At 38.3% G+C, this 21,227-nt stretch overlaps 1 protein-coding gene across 4 annotated transcripts in view; it reads right to left on the bottom strand.

The window, feature by feature from the left end:
• Positions 1 to 21,227, bottom strand: part of MDN1 (midasin AAA ATPase 1) — a 92,001-nt gene that overhangs the window by 20,854 nt on the left and 49,920 nt on the right. For all 4 annotated transcript variants that reach the window (XM_033512876.1, XM_033512875.1, XM_033512874.1 and 1 more), the window contains exons 51-77: positions 20,991 to 21,123; positions 20,213 to 20,322; positions 19,415 to 19,548; positions 18,638 to 18,798; positions 18,172 to 18,292; positions 16,820 to 17,030; positions 16,447 to 16,678; positions 15,482 to 15,608; positions 14,440 to 14,610; positions 14,084 to 14,298; positions 13,603 to 13,984; positions 13,269 to 13,378; positions 11,478 to 12,174; positions 9,808 to 9,969; positions 8,871 to 9,144; positions 7,687 to 7,922; positions 6,907 to 7,002; positions 6,573 to 6,667; positions 5,788 to 5,912; positions 4,518 to 4,664; positions 4,137 to 4,246; positions 3,608 to 3,681; positions 3,221 to 3,416; positions 2,574 to 2,730; positions 2,261 to 2,407; positions 1,734 to 1,860; positions 720 to 825 (exon numbers count right to left, since the gene is read on the bottom strand). In XM_033512876.1, the coding sequence (XP_033368767.1) occupies positions 720 to 825; positions 1,734 to 1,860; positions 2,261 to 2,407; positions 2,574 to 2,730; positions 3,221 to 3,416; positions 3,608 to 3,681; positions 4,137 to 4,246; positions 4,518 to 4,664; positions 5,788 to 5,912; positions 6,573 to 6,667; positions 6,907 to 7,002; positions 7,687 to 7,922; positions 8,871 to 9,144; positions 9,808 to 9,969; positions 11,478 to 12,174; positions 13,269 to 13,378; positions 13,603 to 13,984; positions 14,084 to 14,298; positions 14,440 to 14,610; positions 15,482 to 15,608; positions 16,447 to 16,678; positions 16,820 to 17,030; positions 18,172 to 18,292; positions 18,638 to 18,798; positions 19,415 to 19,548; positions 20,213 to 20,322; positions 20,991 to 21,123 (4,856 nt within the window). The remainder of the gene's footprint in view (positions 1 to 719; positions 826 to 1,733; positions 1,861 to 2,260; positions 2,408 to 2,573; positions 2,731 to 3,220; positions 3,417 to 3,607; positions 3,682 to 4,136; positions 4,247 to 4,517; positions 4,665 to 5,787; positions 5,913 to 6,572; positions 6,668 to 6,906; positions 7,003 to 7,686; positions 7,923 to 8,870; positions 9,145 to 9,807; positions 9,970 to 11,477; positions 12,175 to 13,268; positions 13,379 to 13,602; positions 13,985 to 14,083; positions 14,299 to 14,439; positions 14,611 to 15,481; positions 15,609 to 16,446; positions 16,679 to 16,819; positions 17,031 to 18,171; positions 18,293 to 18,637; positions 18,799 to 19,414; positions 19,549 to 20,212; positions 20,323 to 20,990; positions 21,124 to 21,227) is intronic.

Genomic DNA, 21,227 nt, shown 5'->3' with positions numbered 1-21,227 from the left:
ACCAGTGTAAATGCTTTACATTTGTGACCAATTCTAGAACCCTTACTTTCATTAGAAGTGATCGCATCTTAAAGCTCAGAATAAATGCTCACAACACAGAGCATAACTGATCACAGTCACGTTCCACTATTTGTATTCAATATCAGGAGTGACTTTAATAAGATGATGTTGTAAAACAAGGGGTAAAGCATAGTGAGAGGAAGAACATCTGGAAGAGATGCTTTTTTTCTGAAATTCTGGAAAAGTGGTTCTGGTTTGGCTGAGCTCCTTTGTCTGTTCTACTGGTTGTAGACCAATCTTTAAAAGAAGAAATATATTAGCACTTTTTGTGTTGGACATCGACTTCAGTTACGCCCAATTATAAATATCAACTGATTTCTTCAAGAGCACTGAATGACATTTGGTTTATTTTCCTTACAAGTTTGGATTCAGCATTTCACGAGTTTGTTTGTGCACAGAAAGTAGCAATTAGGGATCTCCTGGGATGAAACACTGAACAGATAATGAATTCCTTTCCGCAAACTGATTTTGTCCCTTCATAAAACAGCAGGTTTTAACATGCTGCATTCAATGAGTGGTATGAAAGTGTCATATTTGGTATCGTATTACATAACATAGCATTATCACCCATCACTTTTTTACTACTAGGAAATTTCAGTCCAAGCTGGTAAAATGAAGTTAATAGAACTAAGATTCTGGTTTTAATTCGCTGGTTTTACCTTGGCAGGTGCTAACAATGCTGTCTGGAGCCGAGAGTGACGTGCAAGCGACCGATAGAAGTACTTCTGGCATCCATCCCAGGCACAAGAAATCTCTGTCAGCAACCTGGCAGAGCACAAAGAAGTATGGAATTAAAAAGTACTTCAGCATGCTGGAGCCACCAGGTCAGCTCTTCATCCCAACAGTTTTGCCTGAAATTTATTGTTCTGAAAATGCATTGATGTTGCATTATTTTCTCTAAAAATATTCTAGTCTTAAGAAAACATTTAATTTAAAAAATAAATTCTAAGGAAACCCTAAGCAATAGCACCAAGATCTCTATCTTCCACTCAAGATCTCTATCTTCCACTACCATTTAATACTTTAATAATGATATTATTTTTCTTCCCCCCATGCTGCTAGATCCAGCTTCATACAGAAGCCTTTCTTTTTGCCCTGATACATAAATGCTTACATCCCAGAAGGACAATAACCAGCATGTCTCAAAGACAAAAATGCACTTGCTGACAGAAAAACAATTTAAAAAATAAAAAATCTGAAAAAAACATCTTTTCCCCCAGGAAAGCTTTTCCAGTAATGCTCACTCTGAAGTATATGTATTTTCTCCTGAAATATCCCATTATTTAATAGAGACAGAACAATGAAGTAATCCCTGAAAATCACAGCTCAACTTCAATAAAATCATTAGCAGTTTACACTAATATAGTGCTAGAAAAACATCCCAGGCAAGGCTGGACAGTGGAGGGCTAACTGAAATCTAATTAATGGAAAGAATGAAACTGAGGGTACAGTTGTTGGAGTGCAAATTTAGAAAAAAAAAATTAAAAAGAAAAAAACCCCAAATCCTTGCTCAGTGGTACATACCAAACTGAGAAGCAATGGGAGGAAGGGAATATGCACAATCCTAAATTAATTACTATCCAGAAATCCCCCTCTAAATCAACGTGCCATAAATTCTATATATTCCAGCAGCAATTCACACAATCTGAGGGTAAAAAGTCCTGTGTACATACGTGGCATCCAGTTCATGTGTACAATTCACTGCAGCCAATGCACTACACAAGTCCAGTGGACGAAGGTAGAGAACTTCCTGGCAATCTTTTGAACGGGACCAAGACAGACCTTTCCGGTATGACAAACCTGGAACAGTATTACAGCACACATCCTTTGATGCCCCCGTTTTTGATATGAAAAATGTCACTCCTACAGTTGGTAGCAAGACATCAAATGTTCTTATCTTGACAAGTCTCTGAACATGCTGCGAGTTTTGCAATGTAACACACTGTAGCTGAGCTATCTTGAGCTGAACAACACAGCTGAAGTAAGACTAGACCTGCGTACACTAAGGACTTTCCACTGCCATGTCCTTAAGGAAGCTGAGTTAGGAATCATTTTTAAGACATGAAAAGGCTGATGAATGAGGAAGGTAAAGGTGCTACCTTAAATCATATTATGGAGGGTTTAGATACATTGGCAAGGACAGTAAATTGCTCAAGAACTCTGTACTTTTAAACCAAGCCCATTTTTAGTTAAAGCTCACCTGTTTTAGCAAGGCTTTTAAAGAGATCCGACAAAGCCCGTTGCTTTTGCATCTGGATATGCTTTGCCTCTGATTTCTGCTTCTCCTTAGTTGCTGTCTGATCAAATGTTAAATTTTGCAGTTCAGCTACAGAAACAATAATACCACCTGTATAGAAGACAGTAGACAAAAGTATGAGATTGAAAATTTTAAAAAAGCAGCTCTGGTGGGAAGACACTCTAGGAAAACATCTATACATCTGCACTTTTTTCTGATTTGTTCCATTTATGTTATAGAGGTCAACTGTGGTATGGAAATCACAAGAAAACCTAACCTGTGAATTGGTCGAGATTTTCCACCAGGTTTAATAATGAATTATTTTCTGTAACTGCTGAACACATTTTCTTCATTTTTTTCGTCAGCTTGGACAGACGATACTGAAGAGATTCTGTATGAAATGTAATGACACCCTGACATTCTGGGAGTGCCCTCTGAAAAAAAATGGAAGAAAATTATGTATGCATATTCAAAGCTCTCCTTTGATCACTAAAAGTAAATCACTTTAAAGAAAGGGCTAAATTCTGCATTCATCTGAAACCCCAAAACAGGTTCATGTGATTCTTTCATCAGCTCAGCATCATCACTTGAGAAAAATCGTAACGCATGTATGTCAGGCAAATTGCTGCAGACAATATGTAAGGAAATTGGAGATGTAACTATCTCATCCCTATATTAGAGCACAGCTATAGTGCCAGATTGGTACAGACCATGTCTGTCATTCCATGCTGCATTCCCATCCATCTGCAGTGTTGCATAATACTGAACACAAATAAGACCAAAAAAAATTTTGATATATTCAACAGATTTGACACTTACATAAGATTTTCCTGTGAAAAATAAATAATAAATCAGTGAAAAGCAACATATAGATAAGAATAAAGAAACTGTTCTTCCCACACTTAGAATAACTAATTCAGTCACCTTGGTAACATCTGTTCTAGCAGACAGAACCTTTCTTAATGTGTTGTTTAGCCGCTGAATTTTGGTTTCTTTGTCGTCAGATTCTTCTTGCTTTTGCATGCAGTCCAGCTGCTCTTCCTTACCAATTTCCACCAGGGCAGGCTGACATGGCTCATTCAGAACAACTTCAAACTTCTTCATGAATTTAAAGAGAGTTCTAATAACCAAATGAAAGCAAAAACGTTACTGGGTTTTGTAATCCTGGAAATCTCTCAGCTGCTGGAAATAAACGTTTTCACTGTGTTATGAACAGAAGAAACATTTCTGTATTCAAATATAACATCACAGAGAAATCATCTAGAAGGAAGGTTTCAAAAAAGGGAGCAGAATTTTTTCCTTCTGACTTACCTGCGTATTTTTTCAACTGATTGTTTTATAGCCCAGAAGCTGACATCATTCCACCTGGAAATCTTCACAAACTCCTATAGGAAAATAAATAATCAATGGGATTACTTATACAAGTGAAATGAAGTAGTCCCACATCAAAGATGATCTTTAAACCTAATCAGCTACGATGATCTGGTAGCCTTAAAATGCAAAACATTTTACTAAGTGAGCAAGTTATTGCACAGATATCTTATTCTTACTAACATACAAATTTGCACTGCATAAAAGCTGCTGCATAGCCAGATGTTGTGAAATCCACAGGGGCTTCACCCCTGGGTAGAAACTTTCAAGAATAAATGGGACTGATCAAACATTAAAGCTCTCAATCAACCCCTCCCCCACCTCAAGAATTAATTCTTGCCAAAGAAAATGTTATTTTTAGTAGGGATTTCAGTGGCCAACAGAACTATTATAGACAAATTCAAATAGTGTCTGCTCCACTGCTCCTTTGGTTAGACTGGTACATTGTCCGAGCCAAGTTTCCTTTTACCTTAAGTTCCTTTTCTATGGGCTGACGAAGGTCAGCAATTTTGGCCTCAACACACTCTGAAAACTGCTTATAGTAATTGTACAGATTCCACAGGATGCTGCACAGAACATCTAGAAAGGAAAAGGGACAGATAATAACAATAATTGTCATCATTGTCCTTCTTTTACAAGAGGATGCTTTTCAGTATCATTACAATCAATACACCCCAGTTCTTTTTGGAAGTTTAGCAACACCAAAAGATGGGATAAATTCCAACAGGAAAACAGTACAACAGCCCCACTATTCTATTTATGAGCTCAGTGAGCTATTTGGAAAGTCTGGAACACCTGATGGTGAGACTGCTGTACAGACAGCTCAACACAAGTAATGCTAACAACTTACCCTTTTCTGCTACTTGAGGCATCAGCAAGACATGGCAGTGGAAAACCAACAGTACTTGGAGCCGTGCATGGAACTCTCCCAGAGTAGAGCCTTCAATGAAAGCCTGTAATGTGCTGACCAGCGTTTTCAGATCCATTTGCTCAGCTCCTGAACATTGCACCAGAAATTTAAAAAGAAAGTGAGAGGGAAAAAAAAAAAAACAAACCCAGAAGATCTAGGTGAAAATTGTTGTCTGGTCATTATTACTTTCCATTAAATATCAAGTCTCAATTAGGAAATGTTCAAAACGAAATAGGAAAGGGGCAGATAGGGGAAGAATCTGATTTAAAAACAAGTAAAACCAACAAACACCACACCGGAAGAAAGGAAAAGGAACAAGCATCAGCATTAAAATAGTGACTGAGAAGGTCAGTTATATGTCAGATTTCAGAATCCATTGACTATTTACAGAATACTTGCTATTCTCTATGAATGAATGGCTTTTTCAGTCATGATGAGCCATACTACAAATAAGTCACACAGCCAGTTCCTTAACTCCTCAAAGTCATGAGGACAGAAATAGATCACAACAATCTGGCAGATAAGAGTGTTTTTGGAGTATTATGGGTGGAAGTAGTCATGTTGTCCTCTTGGAGATACAATACAACTGAAGGATCTGAAACTTATGCAGGGCCTTAAGTCTTCATGAGGCTGGAAACTTGGCCTCAAGCCAGAGGATACTGCTTTCATCTTTACAATTCCATTAAATTTGGGGGAGGGAAGGTGCTGCCTCTCATTCCCCTATTTTATATAACATGAACATGTGCAGACAGATTTGCTAACAACAGTACATACCAAACCTACTTACTCTAAGAATTCTTTAGGCTTTATACAGAATGTCAAAAAGCAGTTCAGCTGGGATATGAATTATACTTTCTGCAGCTAAAAAAATGAGATGCCTTTTCCAGTTGCAGATGGAGGCCTCCCACTCTCCAAATCTGTTTGAAATGTTTGTATGTGCATGACGTACAGCTATCACAATTCAACTTTCTTTTAGATGCTTTTTACAGACATCTTTTCTTTATATTACAACACAGGCCCTGTGAGCCACAAGTGGTTTCAGAAAAATATACAAAGTTCATTCCATATGGAAAACCCTACACTGAAATTTACTGTAGGGCAAAAACTATACCTGAAAGTGCATTGTTAAATTCTGGCATTTAGGACCTTAATCATACATTCTTAGTAATTACTAGAACTCCATCACATTTCTTTTAAGGCCAGCACTTACCTTCTGTGTTTGCCTCTGTCTGTTCTTGAACATACTTCTCAATCATCTGATAGATTGAGAACCAGTACTTTGTGGATTTGTCCACATGCTGCTTCATAATGTTGTCCAAACTTACTGACCAGCAGCTAAAAACAATAAGAAAAAGGAGAGATAAATTAAAAATATCATAAGTAGTTTGGGTTCAAAACAACAAAAATTTGTTTTCTGTTTCTATTAAATCAATGGAAAATTTAGCAGATGAAAGAATCTGCACATAAGCTTAATATATACAATCAACTTCTGAGGATCATTGCTGTGCCAACATTATTAATGTGAAGGAAAAGAAGGGAGGGTACAGCAAAATCCATCAGAGGCAGGTCCAAAAGTTTATTTTCTCAGAAATAGAGGTAGACTTGTGGAATTCCTAATTCACGTACTGTGGCTATAAAAATTTTATATGGTCTTAAACAGGAGACTGGACAATAACTTTTAAGGACAATTTGATGACGGTTATTAAACAGACAAAACTCTGCAGGCTGAGGAAACCCTAGGGTTCAAACAGGAGAGCACTGGAAAAATATTGTTTCTACTTCTCCTGAGGCAGATACATAGAGTCACCATAGCCTGGACATGTTCATTCTGATGCACTACAGAGCTCCTCGGTGGTGGTCTCTTTACCCCACACATTTTCACCACAACAGAAGCATGTTCCGCAATTAAGGCAATTCTTTATTGGAATGTGCCTCCATGTGAAGATGAAAGTTTACAGTGTCTAAGGAAAAGCAGCATAGAAGGACAATTCTTACTTCAACTCCAATCTGCGCCACTGAATAATCAGTTGTGTGACCAGATCAAGATGCTTCCGCAAGGACAAGGCCCGACAAGCATTCTCCTCCCAGTCCTAGAAAAGAAGAGTTCCCCTTTACACAAAGCCAGAAATTAGTCACTGCCTGGCATAACTTGTTGCATTTACTCTGGATTACTGGGTTCTTGCTCTTTAAACTTTCAGCATGGAGCAAGTTGACTTCCCCAAATCCTGTCAAGCAGACAGCTTTCATATACTGTATTTGTAACATGGTACCAAATATAGGTAAGGAAACACAAAGAGAAAAATTTACTTTCCCTTCGCCACCTTCTTACCTGTGCCTTTGCAAGAAGAATTTCCAAGCCATTCAGAAACTTTGAGAGAGGACTAGAAAGAGGAAAACTCCGGATTCTGTCCATCACAACTAACAGCTGCAGAATAAAAACAAAAACACTGAGCCCTTAGTAAATGCACTTCAACAGAAGAAACCATGAAATTGAGTTTATTTCTATGAGAATAACCGACCCACACAAGATATAGGAATTTTCTATTTTTTTTTTTTTTTTTTCCATTTTTAAACTGCTTCCTCAATTTAGTATAAGCTCACTAGGAGTTCAGTAAGGCCAATGCAGCTGGGGAAGGGAGCACGAATGACCTAATGCAGAGTTCCTGTGGAATCTGAGCTTCTACATTATCCCAAGAAACGTAACTGGAGGACAACACAGATGCTGTAAGAGGAACTAAAAATAATTATTCTAAAGCATTATGAAAGAATGAACTTCAGTAAAAAACAGGCATAGAAACAGCAAGACCTCGGGGATCTTTGAGCTATGGCAGACTGAAGACCACTTAAAACCCTAAGTTCAGACTTGGCAGAATCCCACTTAACATTTCATAAATAAAACAGAACAGCTGTAATACACACAATAATACCTATACCTCTTATGAATAAACAGGTATGACTTCAAAACATCTGCACAAGTAATACAGACAACATCTAGGCAAGCGTATCAATGTGTGTGGGCATGTCTATGCATATCTATACACATATTCACACATAAATGCAATCCAAAAATGCTCCAGTTTCCCCCAAATATTTGTTGAGGTGTTTTTACCTGTACAAGTACAGGATGCTCTGGCCATTCCTGCAGTAGCCCATTTATTTCTTTAGCAAAATTGTCAAGTACAGGTTGGCACTGTCGGACTTGCTGAATATTGGGATGCTGATAGAAGTCGTAAGGACCATCTTGCTGAAGCACAAGATCTGAAGTTACTTCCTCAAAAAAGGTATTGTGAAGAAGAGTGCTCAGCAGAAGTTGGCTTCCCAAAAGACTGTCATTCATTTCAGCACCTGGAAAGAAAGTAAGGAATTAGTTCTTTTTTTAGTTGAATAGATAAAGTTGGGGGCTTTCCCCCACCCTGTATCCCAGGCCTTAGCATGTTATCTTTTACAAGGATATAAGACTATACAACTGGAACAGTGAGATGGAGTAGAGAACACAAGACATACTTAAAGTTTATATTCTCTATTTCATCAGATTTTTCTATGAAAGTACAACGAGCATCATAAAGGCAGGCTGTAATCCTGTCAGAAGAACACAGTTCCTCTGTATATAAATCTACATCAAGAAGATAATACTATAAAGTAAGGCTCTGTGGAAAAGTAATTCAACACACATAAAAACTCCATGTACATTACAGCTCAGGTGCAAACACAAAAATAAGGTACTGTAGAAACAACAGCCCTTATCTGCTTCATCTTAATTGCACAAATGCATTTATTAGATCAGAACTGAAATATACAGCTGTGCTTTAACAAGTGACAATTCCGAGTTCTCACACATTGTTAAAACAATTTACACATTAAGTTTTCCAAAATTCAGGGTGGAAAAAAACCACCAAAATATTTTTTTTCTTTTTACTTTCTACATATAAGCTAAATTTCTAATAAATAAACTTAATTGCAAAATTTACTTCTGGGAAATTTCTTTAAGTGCTTTATCTTCCACTGGACTGAGCAGACCCATGTGATCAAAATTTCACTCTGTTTTCAATACATTTTTAAACTGTGTTAGTCCTCTATATTACCAAATGTAATTTTAAAAATGCATAGAAGAATAAAAATAAAAGCATTCCACAAGACAATTCTGAACATGGGGTAAATCCTCTGGAGAAAGAATTTTCAGTTTTCTGCCTTTTCCCCATAACAGGTATGTTTCATGAACTGTAATGTAATTGTTTTGAAACAAATCATTACAAATCTAAACCTGCATATCTGAAATACTGCTAGCAGTCTTACCCATTAAAGGATAGAATTGTGACACCAGGCATGCACCAGTCTGATAGCAGGAAATAAATGTACTGAAATAATGCTTGGCTTGATGAGAAGCCATACTCTGTTGATACCACAGGGATCGAGCAAAGTTTAAGCACAACTGCTGATGAACCTTCATTACTGTTTGCATAGAGCTTTTGGACAAAAGGGCTCTGTCAACTTCCAGCTGGTCTTCCACTGGGTCTTCAGTTTCCATTTTTTCTTCTAGGCTTGGCTGAGCTGTGATATCTTCAAAGTCCTGCAAATCACATGATAATCAAAAGTAAATTTTGATTTCTTCCTTTAATGCCTCCCCTCCCTATCTCCTCTTTTGCTTTTCTTGGCATTGCAATGATTTGCAGCCAGACTGCCATTCTGAAACTGAACACAGGTGTACAGAACATTTCAGGGCATAACTACAGCAGGCAACATTGCAGGACAGTCATCCCTGAGCTGCTGCCAACAAAACCCTTCTGCAGAAAAAGCAACAGCAGCTGTGTCTGCTGATAAACCACCTCAATATTGTGTGGTTGCTTGAGGACCTGAACCATTCTGTCCCAGCTGCTTTATTTAATCAAGGACATCAACCCTCTCCACAGGTAGTAGAACATCTGATGACCTTACTTGCTAAATAAATAAAATTCCAGCTTTTTACATGTAACTATATTATCATTCAGTTATATAATTTGGGTTTATTCACCCAAAGTACAGTTCAAGCCTGGAAATTAATCCAAAAACTTTTTTCAACCAGAAGGTAAAATAAACCACAAGCATATAACTTAATACCTATCAAAATCTAACCCCATTTGGCTTTTGGTTAAAAGAAAAACTGCTTCATTCCTTATGTCATTTATAGCATTTATTTTCAGGAGCAACTTCAGATGTCATTTTTTGTGTTTCTTAATGGAGTTACAGCTATTACCTTTTCATGAAAGGGAAATCTCCTCTTAAATTCTTCTTCTTCCTCTTCTTCCTCGCTCCGTCCTTTCCCATGACTTTTACTCCTGTATCTGTACAGGCTGCGTTCCATTGCCTCCTGCTCTTGGGCACGGCGTTCCTGTTCATCCCATTCATTTACAATCGCCTAAGGAAACACAAATCAAGATGCTTCTACACAAGGTAACGTTTAAAATCATCTCCTATTCCATCAGTGGGGCAGCATCTATTTTGCTTGGCTCTTTCTTTTCCACGGTCTACAACAGTATAAATCAAAGCCATCTAACATTTGTGAATCGCCCTCTTAACAAGCTAACGAGGAAAATGTAAAGACAACATGCAACAGAGTACTTGACCAAGTTCTAGTCCCCTTTCTCAAACATTTTATAAAGAAACTCTCTCCAAAGTTTGCATTGGGGTGGGTTTCTGTTGTGTGTGTGTCCATTTTTTGGGTTTTATTGTTTAGGGCTTTTCTTACATAAATAAAATCTTTGCTAATCATTACAGGCTATTGTTTCATGTCTTGATAAATTCAAACAAGTTAATCCAGTATATTAGATTATCTTTTACAATTAATTGGGGAAAAAAAAATTAATATTTTTAAGAACATCATACTAATAATTATCAAGATAAGGACGTCTAAAGATCATCTAATCCAACCCCTTTGCCGTGGGCAAGGACATCTTTCACTAGACCAGGTTGCCCGAAGCCTCATCTATTTGCTCTCAAACACTTCCAGGGTTGCAGCATCCACACCTCCTCTGGGCATCCTGCTCCTGTGTCTCACCATACATATTTTTAAACCATTATTTTCATACCTGATCCAGATTTACCCTCTCTTTCAGTGTGGAGTGCCCCCACCCAAAGAGGCGGGGATTTGATTTTAGGCAGTGTTAAGTGAGAGGCGTCGCTTTACACCCAGGAAGAGTAGATTCCACCCCTCTGCCTCGGGGGATGTGCCCTACAAGCCCAAGAGTTGCCCCACCCCCAAATCCTTTGTGGAGCGTCATTCCGGGGTGTGAGGTGATCTGGGCTTTTTGTGTTGCTGTTTGTTGTATTCTGCTGCATTAAACCCTCCTATTGTACCCCTATTGGTTTGTGCCCCTGGGGCTTCTCTATTGCTGTGTCCCTGTTAGACCCAGACCCTGAACTCCACCTTTACTCTACCCCATTAAACCCACCACCCTGCCTTTGTTCGGGGTTCTCAGTCTCTGGTTTATGCTGGGTTAATTCCTGTGTTGGTGATGCCCCAATAAATGTATTCCTGAGTTTAACCAAAAGGAAACCCATCTCGTTGATTTCCAGCTTTGGTCACCAGTGGCTGAACTCTCCCTGGACATGACACTGTTGCAATGAGACACAGCATTTCAGTTTTAAACTGTTATGCCCTGTTCTACAAGCCTTTGTAAAAAGCCTCCTTCCCTCCTTTTTATAAACCCCTTTGATATACTGAAAAGCCATAAAACAAGGTCTCCTCAGAGACATTTCTTACTCCAAGCTGAAAACCCCAACTCTGTCAGCTTTCTTCACGAGAGGGGTGTTCTAGCCCCCTGATGATTTCTGTGGCCTTCCTCTAGAGTTGTTTTAACAGATCTATGTCTTCCACAGGGGACAAGTTCTGTTCAAGACTCCCAGTTATGGGCATCCGGAGCTTACCCGAAACAGATGTCTGAAGAGCTGCAGAGATTTCTGGTCCATTTCTCCTCTGGATAGCACATGACATCGAAGATGCAACAAAGCATTCACCAGAAGCTGTTCCAGAGTAGGGGAAGGCTGCTCACCTCCCTCAGATCCTCCTTCAGAGTGCTTCAGAGAGAACTTTTTAAGTCCATTAAGTACCCCAACTGAATTCACTGAGCATAAAACTTCTGCCCGAGAAAAGTAAGTGGGAAAGGCACGGCCAACAGAAGGGAATGCCAGCAAAGAAGTGAGGAGGTTGGTGAGATCAGCTGGGCACACAGAGCTCTGCAGCACTGCATACGCTTCAGAAGCCACTAATCGCATGCCATGTTGCAGCTGCAGGATGGCAGCTTGGAGGGGAATGATGGCATCAGGGAATACAGCATACTCCTCTGCCAGGTGCTTTCTAAACTGATGGTGTGATTGTTGCCACGATGCCTCTTCACTTAACAGGTTCTGTATGGCTTGCAGTGATTTAGGTCTCTCTCCACGGAGGAACTGCAGAAGGCGGGCTAGAAGGTCTTGGACTGAGGAAATCTGTGCTATGCTGTTGATGTACTGATGAGCCTCCTGGTATAAGCAATCATACAGTGGAGCTGGGGGCCTGAAGGCCTTCCTTCTGGAAAGGCTGCTAATTTGCTCCTTCAACCTTTGCATTCTTTCATGCAACAGCCTGTTAAGAAATAACATTGACCAGTTTAGACATGGAAAAATGTTTCATACAAACATGTTTAAATAGATTTAATGTAGCAGTTAAGATACAGGAAAAGATTCATCAGAAAATACTCTGCTAGTTTGTGTGAAACAGCAAATAAGGAAAAAACAAGGGACAGCCTTATAGCCCACAGTATAGATTTCTTCTCTCCCTACCGCTTAACAAATTTCAAGTACTTTTTTTCTTGCTATCTGACAGCTCTGTGAGAATGAAGAAAAAAATAATATTACCACAAGCAATCAGTAATACTCAGCCCACTTGCTGAGACATTCAGAACTTGCTTGCAATGATTATCATCCTCTAAGCAGTAGCATGGATCTACCAGATCCTCTGTGTGTGCAATAATGAAATCAAAAAATCCTATTAAAAGTGGAAAATAATGAATAATAGATAGTTTTTATCTCCATGTACACAGAACACACCTGGAAGGCTGCAGAAAGGAGAAAGCTCTCTTTGATTAGAATTTCCTCCTCAAGTCCCTCTGATAAAAAAGAACTACAAAAAGCCCCAAACAAATTAACAGTAGCTACAGATTCTGCATGTCAACAGTGTACTCTATGTGGTAAGAAATTTAATTCATCCACAGCAACATACACAAAGGCTATTGCTAAAATACACACATGAAGATTTCTCCCCAGTAATATCAGCTGAAGAACTTTGCAAAATAGCACTGGCACATATAATGGCCTTGAAAAACCACAGTGATAGATAATCCGTCTCATTCCAACTGACTGGTAATATTTTCACATTGTAAGAAAAGTACTGTAATTTAAATGGATGGCATTGTTTTTATTTCTGAGCATCTTTTCAACTTTATCAATATATGATGGCCACTGCTTTATTCATCCTATTTACAGCAGTACAAAGAGACAATTCCTCACTGCAAGTAAAGAGCACAGCTTCTTCTCTACCACCAATATGTAAAATGATACTTTTAAACCGACAACTCTAGTTTCTACAGAAAAAGAGAAAAATTGTAAAGCTTCAGAGCCTGAGCACACAAAGATGACATGTCCACACTAAAAGAGATGAGTTCAGTGCCTGGGAGTTACCTGATATGGGGATGAATATAGTTGCTGACTGTTTCATCTTCAATACTTTTTCCTGTATGTAGCTCAGATGAAAAATCATGTGTTTTCCATTCACACTCCAGCTGGTATAACTAAAAATGAAAGAATAAACCATTCACAGCTGTTCTGATTTTAGTAACCGAGGAGGTACATTAACTTCTTTGAAATTAAACGAACTTCTAGCTATACAGTTTAAAAATCATGACCAAGCCAAACTCCTTTGCATTGATTTTATGCATAACATAACAAATGTTATGCATAAAATAACATAACATAACAAATATGCATAACAAAGCCAACTTGGCTTCATACTCACCTCTTCTTTTGAGTACTTGAGCTTGTATTCTCTTTTAACAGCTGGATCAAACCTGGTCTGTGGAAGCCACATCTGGATCTGCACCAAGCCAAGGCTCACCCAGAGGCTTCCACGCCAAGCTGTCTCTGGTAACTCCTGAAGCCCTTCCCCATAGAACTGATGCAAGCAAGTGATCAGAAGAAATAGGAATTCTTTAGGAAGTAATTCCTGATCAGTGATGCTTTCAAGTATCTTGAGAAGGTACTCATATGCAACAGCATCCTTGAGGTAGAGCTTCTCACAGCACTCCAAAAATTCCTCTTGAAGAGCCACTGGAATCAGATGCACCAGGGCAGAGAGCTGTCTGCTTAGCATTACTCCTTGCAGTCTAGCATCTGTTTGTCTGGAGAAAAAGGAATGAGAAAACATTTACACACAGTAAGCAACCTTCTGTAACATGCTTGATTTAAATAACATATATGTGGAAGAGAGTTCTTAATACCTAAAATCTGCCATTGAAGAGACAGCCAGGTTGGTCCACAGTGCTGTGCTGACTTTGTGAAGCTGCTGTGCTCTCTCCATCCATTCTCCCAGTGTTACATGGGATGATGACAAGACAGGAAGCCCACTCACATCCCACTGGCTTGTCTTGCTGCTGCTAGTTAGAATTTCAAAGAAGCACTTTGAGAAAACAGCTCGGGTCAAAATGCCTGGGCCCTAAATTAAGAGATTAAGAGTTAGATTGTTCAGATGCAACTTGCACTGACTATCCTAGAATTTACAATATTGCTTTAGAAAACTTGAATTAGTCAACAAGAACATTCAGGCTAGAATTTGGTTAGGTCAGAAGAGACAAACCTTCATAGAGCGGTTCACATGGGATTTAGAGAAGTTGTTTTCCTCTGTTGCAGGCAGTGGCCTCCAAGTCAACCAATAGTCTGGGTCCATGGTGAAAGTACTGCTCCAAAAGGATGCTAAAACAGCATTAACTAGCTGAGATGACAGAAGAGACATTTCTTCAGGGGATATCTAAAGAGAAACAAAAACCTAGAGGTGAGAATAATGTACACGGAACAAAACATATACAGAGAAAGTATGATTCTGATTTTCAGTATGGATAGTACAAGATACTCTCCAAGATTCTTTCAAATTCACACAGCATTTGCTTGCATCTCCTCAATGAAGAGTTAACTTCCTGAGGTCTGCACTGTCTCCTGTCTGTGAAATATGCAGCATGTTTACAGAGCAAGTTGTTAGAATACAGCCTGTAGTCCATGACTGTGCAACCTCATTTGACAACACACAAGGGTGCAGAGGCATAAAACAGGTAAAGCCATCCAACACTCTGCTCCGAAGCATTTAAGGTGAACTTGTGTTTTACTGTGCTTTGTGGGAACACAACCCCTGTATCATAAATATTAAGCAGAGTTATTTTTCTACAGAAAATGCATCAAATAGCTTTATCAGTCTGATTTGCAACAGAACTAAAAAACTTTACAGGCATGGGAACAGAGGAAAGCATTTTTCAATGTAAAATGTCTTCGAATACATAAATAGAACTAGGCTGGCACCTGCCATCCAAACAATTTCCCATTTTTCCATTAAGTCACAGATGGACGCATGGAACAACACTACCAAAAAAAATTATACCAAATGATGTTATTTAAGACTTTGTTGTATTTAATCTTTCAACACTGTGTTTGAATTACATTTTCTCAAGGTTTGTAGTTAATAACCCTTCTTATTAAAAGAAGGAACAGTTTTTGTCAGGCAGAGGCAGAAAAATTGCATGTTAAAAATCTTAGTCAGATACGTATTTTGAAGAACCTTTGAAAACTTCAGCAATATTAATTAAACTCAAGATTTGATTTAATTAAATTAAAATAAAACTTGTTCTTACTTCATTAAGGTGTAACAAGTGCCACAGTCCAGAGAGCTGGTGAGAAGCAGCTGGTGTCAGCTGCAGAGAAAAAGCTATGAACTGAGCTAGATCTGAACAGACACTTAACTCTTGACTGCAGTTCTTCCTGTAGCAGGTAAAAAAAAATACAACCTAAGCAGTGCTTAAGCAGAGCACATAAAATAAATCACTTGGATAGTTAAACAAATTAAGAATGGCAAGCAAAGTCACCAAAAGGTTAAAATGACAGCCTTTCAAATACTGGGGAAGAACAAGCATTCAAATAATACTGAGATACTTAAATCCTTCAAAGTTAACAAAATCTAAGTACAAGAAAAAGGGGGGAAAAGTGTAATTTCCTGTAGCTGTAAGTTCCATGTTGAGCAAAACATACAAAACATTTGGGGACAAACCATTTTGTAGCTTTATAGCTTTTGTGAAAAGTCAGAACTTAGTAAAGTTTCAAAACTTCTTTCAAAAATTCAAGAGTGAACCAGCGATGCTAAAAGTCTCGTTACACAAAAAATTACTTTCACTGAAATACATAAATTAATAGTTTTCTTTTAAGGAATGGTAACCCAGACTAAAAATAAATACACTTGTCCCCTTAAAACAACACTAATACTTCCTAAATTAATAATGTTAATTCAAACTATGATTCTATGTGTGTACAGTTTACAGAAAAGGAAGCATGCATGCTAGTCTAGTTCCTTACTCTCCAGGTCTAATTCAGTTTTTCTACAGTTGCCCCCAGCAACACAGTATAAACACCTTGTGTTGATTCACAATACACATACATTTGTGTGCTGCATAGACATACATGCACATACACACAGCTGTATATAAATTAAAAATGCATACACACAGATTTACATGCAGATGTAAAGCACCAGAGTTACAGCTTCTAGCTAGGGATTTGGAATATCATAAAAGGAATACAGGAGTTCTTCCTCCAGACTTCTTACCTTCTTGCACAAGCCTTGGCCACATAATCTGCTGTTAGTTTGTACTGCCAGAGCACCCCTATGTATTCCATTGCAGGCCACATCTGAACCTGACTACAAAGATGGTTTAGTAAGGCAGGGTCTAACTGTTTGGAGATGATGTCTTCAGGAAGCCTTTCTTCAGAATAACTATATGTGACTCCTTCTGCTTTCAGCTGTGAATGTACAGCTTCCAAAAATATCTGTAGCTCACCTGTTTGACAGAATATAAGAGGTACATAAACGCATGTACTACGTTTCTTGTCAGTGAATGTTTAACATCCTTTCCATCTGTGTACAAAAGAATGGAGATTGTAGAAATCATCTTACTGAGTTCTTCACAAGTGTTACCTACCCAGACTAACATCTTCTAAATGATTGGCTCTTATTATCAGGCCATCAGCCTGCAGCAATGCTTTCTTCATCTTCACTCCTGTGGCAGCAATTTTCACACAGCACATTTTTTCCTGCCATCTACTTTCTCCACATGCTGATCTTAGCTCCAAGATGTTCAGTGGTTTGCTGAGAGCTTTTAACTGAGAAAAACATTCCATTCCCAGTTTATCCTGGAAACACAAAAAGGACAATTTGTTTCAGCAGCTCTAACAAAACCAGAAACAAGATTTGTGACTGCAGACAAAACTAAGATTTCAAATTCACATGCACACAACTGAAGTACAAGTATATATAAGCCTGCAACAATAGCTTAAAAATAGTATTTTAGTAGCAGGAAGACAGGAATTGAAACAGGTGGCTACAATTCCTCCTTGTCAAATTAGGGTTTTTTTCCTTCATGAAGAAACTATATAGATCATGCAGACAAATAGTACTTCAACTTGGCAACTTTTATGAATCAATGGCAATAAATACACAAAAAAATAAAAAATTACCAGGAGATATTGTCACTCACAAGAAATTGCAGTTTACATCTGCAATTTAATACATTTGGATGCTTAGAAACATTAGATAAATTTGGATGCCTAAATACATTTGGATCTCTCCAAATTCTTAGTAAGCACTGAATATTCTTCAGTCTCACAAAGTAACTATGTGCATTTTTTGATAGCTGAGTATCCTTGAGAGATAAAAGTCATTAAATCCTTTATAAAGGCTATTATATAAAGTCATTAAAGTACTTGTCACCAACATGACTGCACATGACTACTTGTACACTCCTTTTAAACCAAGAATTGTATTCTTTGGAAGATGTACTGATTTATTGTTTTTCTTTTTAATTGAATTACAACAAATTCTGAAATATATTAAGGGCAAACTCCAAAACTGTCAAACTTAAAAGGCCTTGTTTTGGGAAGTCATAAGACAGCCCCACCCTATGCTGTATAAAAGGAAGTGCACAGGATATTATAAATGCACATATGTTGACTGAATAAGCAAGTGGCATATTGATATTCTTAAGTCTCCAAAACAGAGTAAGGAGTAATATTTTTATGTTCAGGAACCCCTTTGTATTAAGTAAGTATTTTCTATATATAACATAATTTATAGTAGAAATGCTGTATCTGGATAACTGATATATTTCTCAAAAGATATGTACATTAGCATGTGCTGAAGTCTTCTTTCTAATCAATCTAACATACACAAAATAATTGTGGTTTTGCCATCCAGGAAAGCAAGTGCTGTAAATATATTAAAGCCTATCTGGACATTGCTAGAAATACAAATCCTTTGCGAACACAGTATCGGTACCTTAAAAGGAAGGGGTCTTCCTAGAGACTTCTGTAGTATCTTCATATTGGCTGAAATACCAGCAGGATTGACCAAGCAGTTCTGAATCTGCTGTGAAACAGATTGAATTTCCCTAGAAATTCTTGTAGACGGGGGAAAAAAAAGGGAGGAACAGATGGGAGACAAAAGCCCACAGTTAACAGAAGTTTGAAAAACAAGGCAAAAGGATGCATAAGAATGTCTTTCTCTCATCCTTTCACTAAAGGGGTATAAATTCTAGATGATCATTTGAGCAAGCAGAAGCACAATGCAAGGAAACACAAATTTTAAAAACAAACAGCTACTCAGTATGTTGTTATTCAAATCACTAGTGGAACACGACTTGGGACATTAAACAATGCTAAGTAGCTATAATGCTAAAGAAAAGAGTAATTTATACAGCCATTTAACAGAAACAAATCAAAAGCCACCAAACAAAGCTACTCACTTGTTCTGGTCTGATCCAATAAGCATCTGAGGAATTCTGTCAATTAGGTGTTTCATAACCCAGTGCCAGTGCAGAGCCAGGAGTGACAGCCCTGGTGAATCTGCTGTTACAGTGTCAGAGACAGCCCAGAACCGGTCCCGCCACAGCCAGCAGTACAAAACCTAGAACAGGCCAAGGAGATTACAGTGCTGCAGCTGCCACCACTGCTGCAGGTTACACAACACTTCCTCTACTTCAAACAGGAGGAAAAGCAAAACTACCATCACTTGTATTAACTTCAGAGTCCCAAATAGTTTTGTATTTAGTGCTACACAACCAGGACTCAACTACAGGTTCTCTTAAAAATACCACCCCAGCAGGTGGAACTACAGCAGCCAGAACTAACCAATCCCTGCACCAAGTCTACAATGTCAAGATTTCAGCAAAATTATATTCGTGGTCTGAAAAGGGAGAGGGAGAAGTGAACCACCTCTGTGGCCTCCACGTCAGCTGTCCAGGTTCAGACATTTTTATCACAGAGAAATGGAGACTCTGTTTATCACCAGTGGAGAGAAACAGGCACTCCAACAGCACAGTTCATGCCATCCTGAACAGGTGTTAGAGGGCACAAATACAGCCACTGAAACAAACATGGTCATTTGCCTACTGCTAGGCATATTCTGAATACAAACAGAAGCAGTGCAGTTTATTTCATGGTCCCTGAAACTAAAAACAGTGTTCTGCACACAATCTCATTTCACTTCACTTCCATAAATGTACTGTGGAAAGTCTACTCACATCATGCATGTCATCGTCACTTAAGGCCACCTGAGTATTCTTCACCCAGTGAAGTACAAATGCATCCCAAAGTTCAAAGAAAGCAGCAAGGTTGACCACGATTCCATGAGGAAGACTGCTGTAACTTCCTGGATCTGAGGTTTGGGGAAGAGGAAAAGAAAGGCAGAGACTGAATATTCCAGCCATATCACATAACATATATGGGTCCATTTCTGATCACTAGAACATCTCTTATGATTGAGAAAGAAACCACAACCTGAAAAGATCCAAGAAATTAAGCAATAAAAGTAGTCAGTCCTTCATTATTTTCACAATTCTCTATTACCTTTATGCATTTTATATATATATATATTAAAAAAACCCATAATGAGGGATTCCTTGATCAATTGCTTCTATTCAGCACACTAACCTCATCACTAAATTTTACCCTTTGTTTTAGAAGTAAAACTTCCTACTTATATAAAACAAAAACACATCTGAAGAATTTGGTTATTCTCATTAGCTAAGGACAGAACACAGTTCCAGTTTCTCTCCACTGTTATCCTGAAGTTCAATTAATTAAGAGAAAAATCATATGCACTGATTATCTCATAGAGGCAGGACAGAAATAGCGTAGCCCAGGGTATATCTAATTTAAGAATAATGTGTTAGATACCACACTAGTTCCCATTTGACTGCTTTACATTCACATACTCTTTCTTTGCACACCATGTTTAAAGTACACCTTTCATAACAATGCAAATGAACCATATTTCAAATTGACTACAGAATTAAAAGGAACAGCAGAAATCAACTCACTTTTGTGGAACTCTAGAGACATTCCTAAGACACTGTTTCTTGGCTTTTTGCTGGCAATCAAACTCTTCTCAATGTAACTTCTTTTTTCTCGGTCAAGAAATAACACTGCCCTGAAGTAAAAATAAAGTTTTCATCAATCCAGTACTGTTTTAAACCTTGGCCTTATGAAACTGGTGAACTACAACATGGCATTTGAACCACAAAGTGACATAATATATTCAGTGTATTATGGAAGAAGTTTGAGGTGCTAACACAACTAACTGCTTGAATATGGTTTCTGTAGAAGCAAGCTTCACAAGGAGCAGATTCCTGACTTCACCAGGACAGAAAAACCAGTGAACTACTAAACAGCTGCAACATCACAGCCTGCAGGATATGTGCGCAGTTGTTTCCTTACACTTTATCTTCAAAATCTCTGTACTTTTTAATCTTATTAGGAAAAAGGCCAAATCCAAAAGCAGGACAACTATTGTCAGAGATCTCACACTGCTGCTTCTGCCTCTTTAATGCGTTATCCCACAGTTCTGATTTGTCCTAGAAGTACTGCAGCCTGCATGGAATGTTGGCAGCTCTGCTCCTATATTAAGTAATTGTATTTAGTATGCATCTACAGAAAACAGAAGCAAAGAATTGAAATACCTGTACAAAAACCTCTCCCTGATGTTTTAGATCACATCTATCAAAACCTAAAAACACACTTGGCAGACACCTCAAGTGTTTACTCAGCATTGATTACTGAGGCATTGGGCACTCTAGGCAAGGGTTTTTTATAACCCACCGATTTGCTGCAGACTTCAAAAGCATAAGAAGCTGGTCTGCATGTTCCATTTCTGTATCAAAGTTCACTGAATTTCTAATGATCTCCAAAAACTGCATATTCCATCTTGGATCCAGAGGCATCACATGTTCATCTGGAAAGGGAGACAAGACAGGATAGAAGTGAAACATTACTCAGGTCTTTTCTTGGTCCCCCTGTCTATGCAAGAACATCAGGAAAAGAAAGAAGCAGCCTAGG

This window comes from Parus major, chromosome 3 (genome assembly GCF_001522545.3).
Source record: "Parus major isolate Abel chromosome 3, Parus_major1.1, whole genome shotgun sequence".
In the NCBI taxonomy this organism is placed as follows: domain Eukaryota; kingdom Metazoa; phylum Chordata; class Aves; order Passeriformes; family Paridae; genus Parus; species Parus major.
Note: the sequence above shows the minus strand (reverse complement) of the source record. Positions and strands in the feature narration are given on the sequence as shown.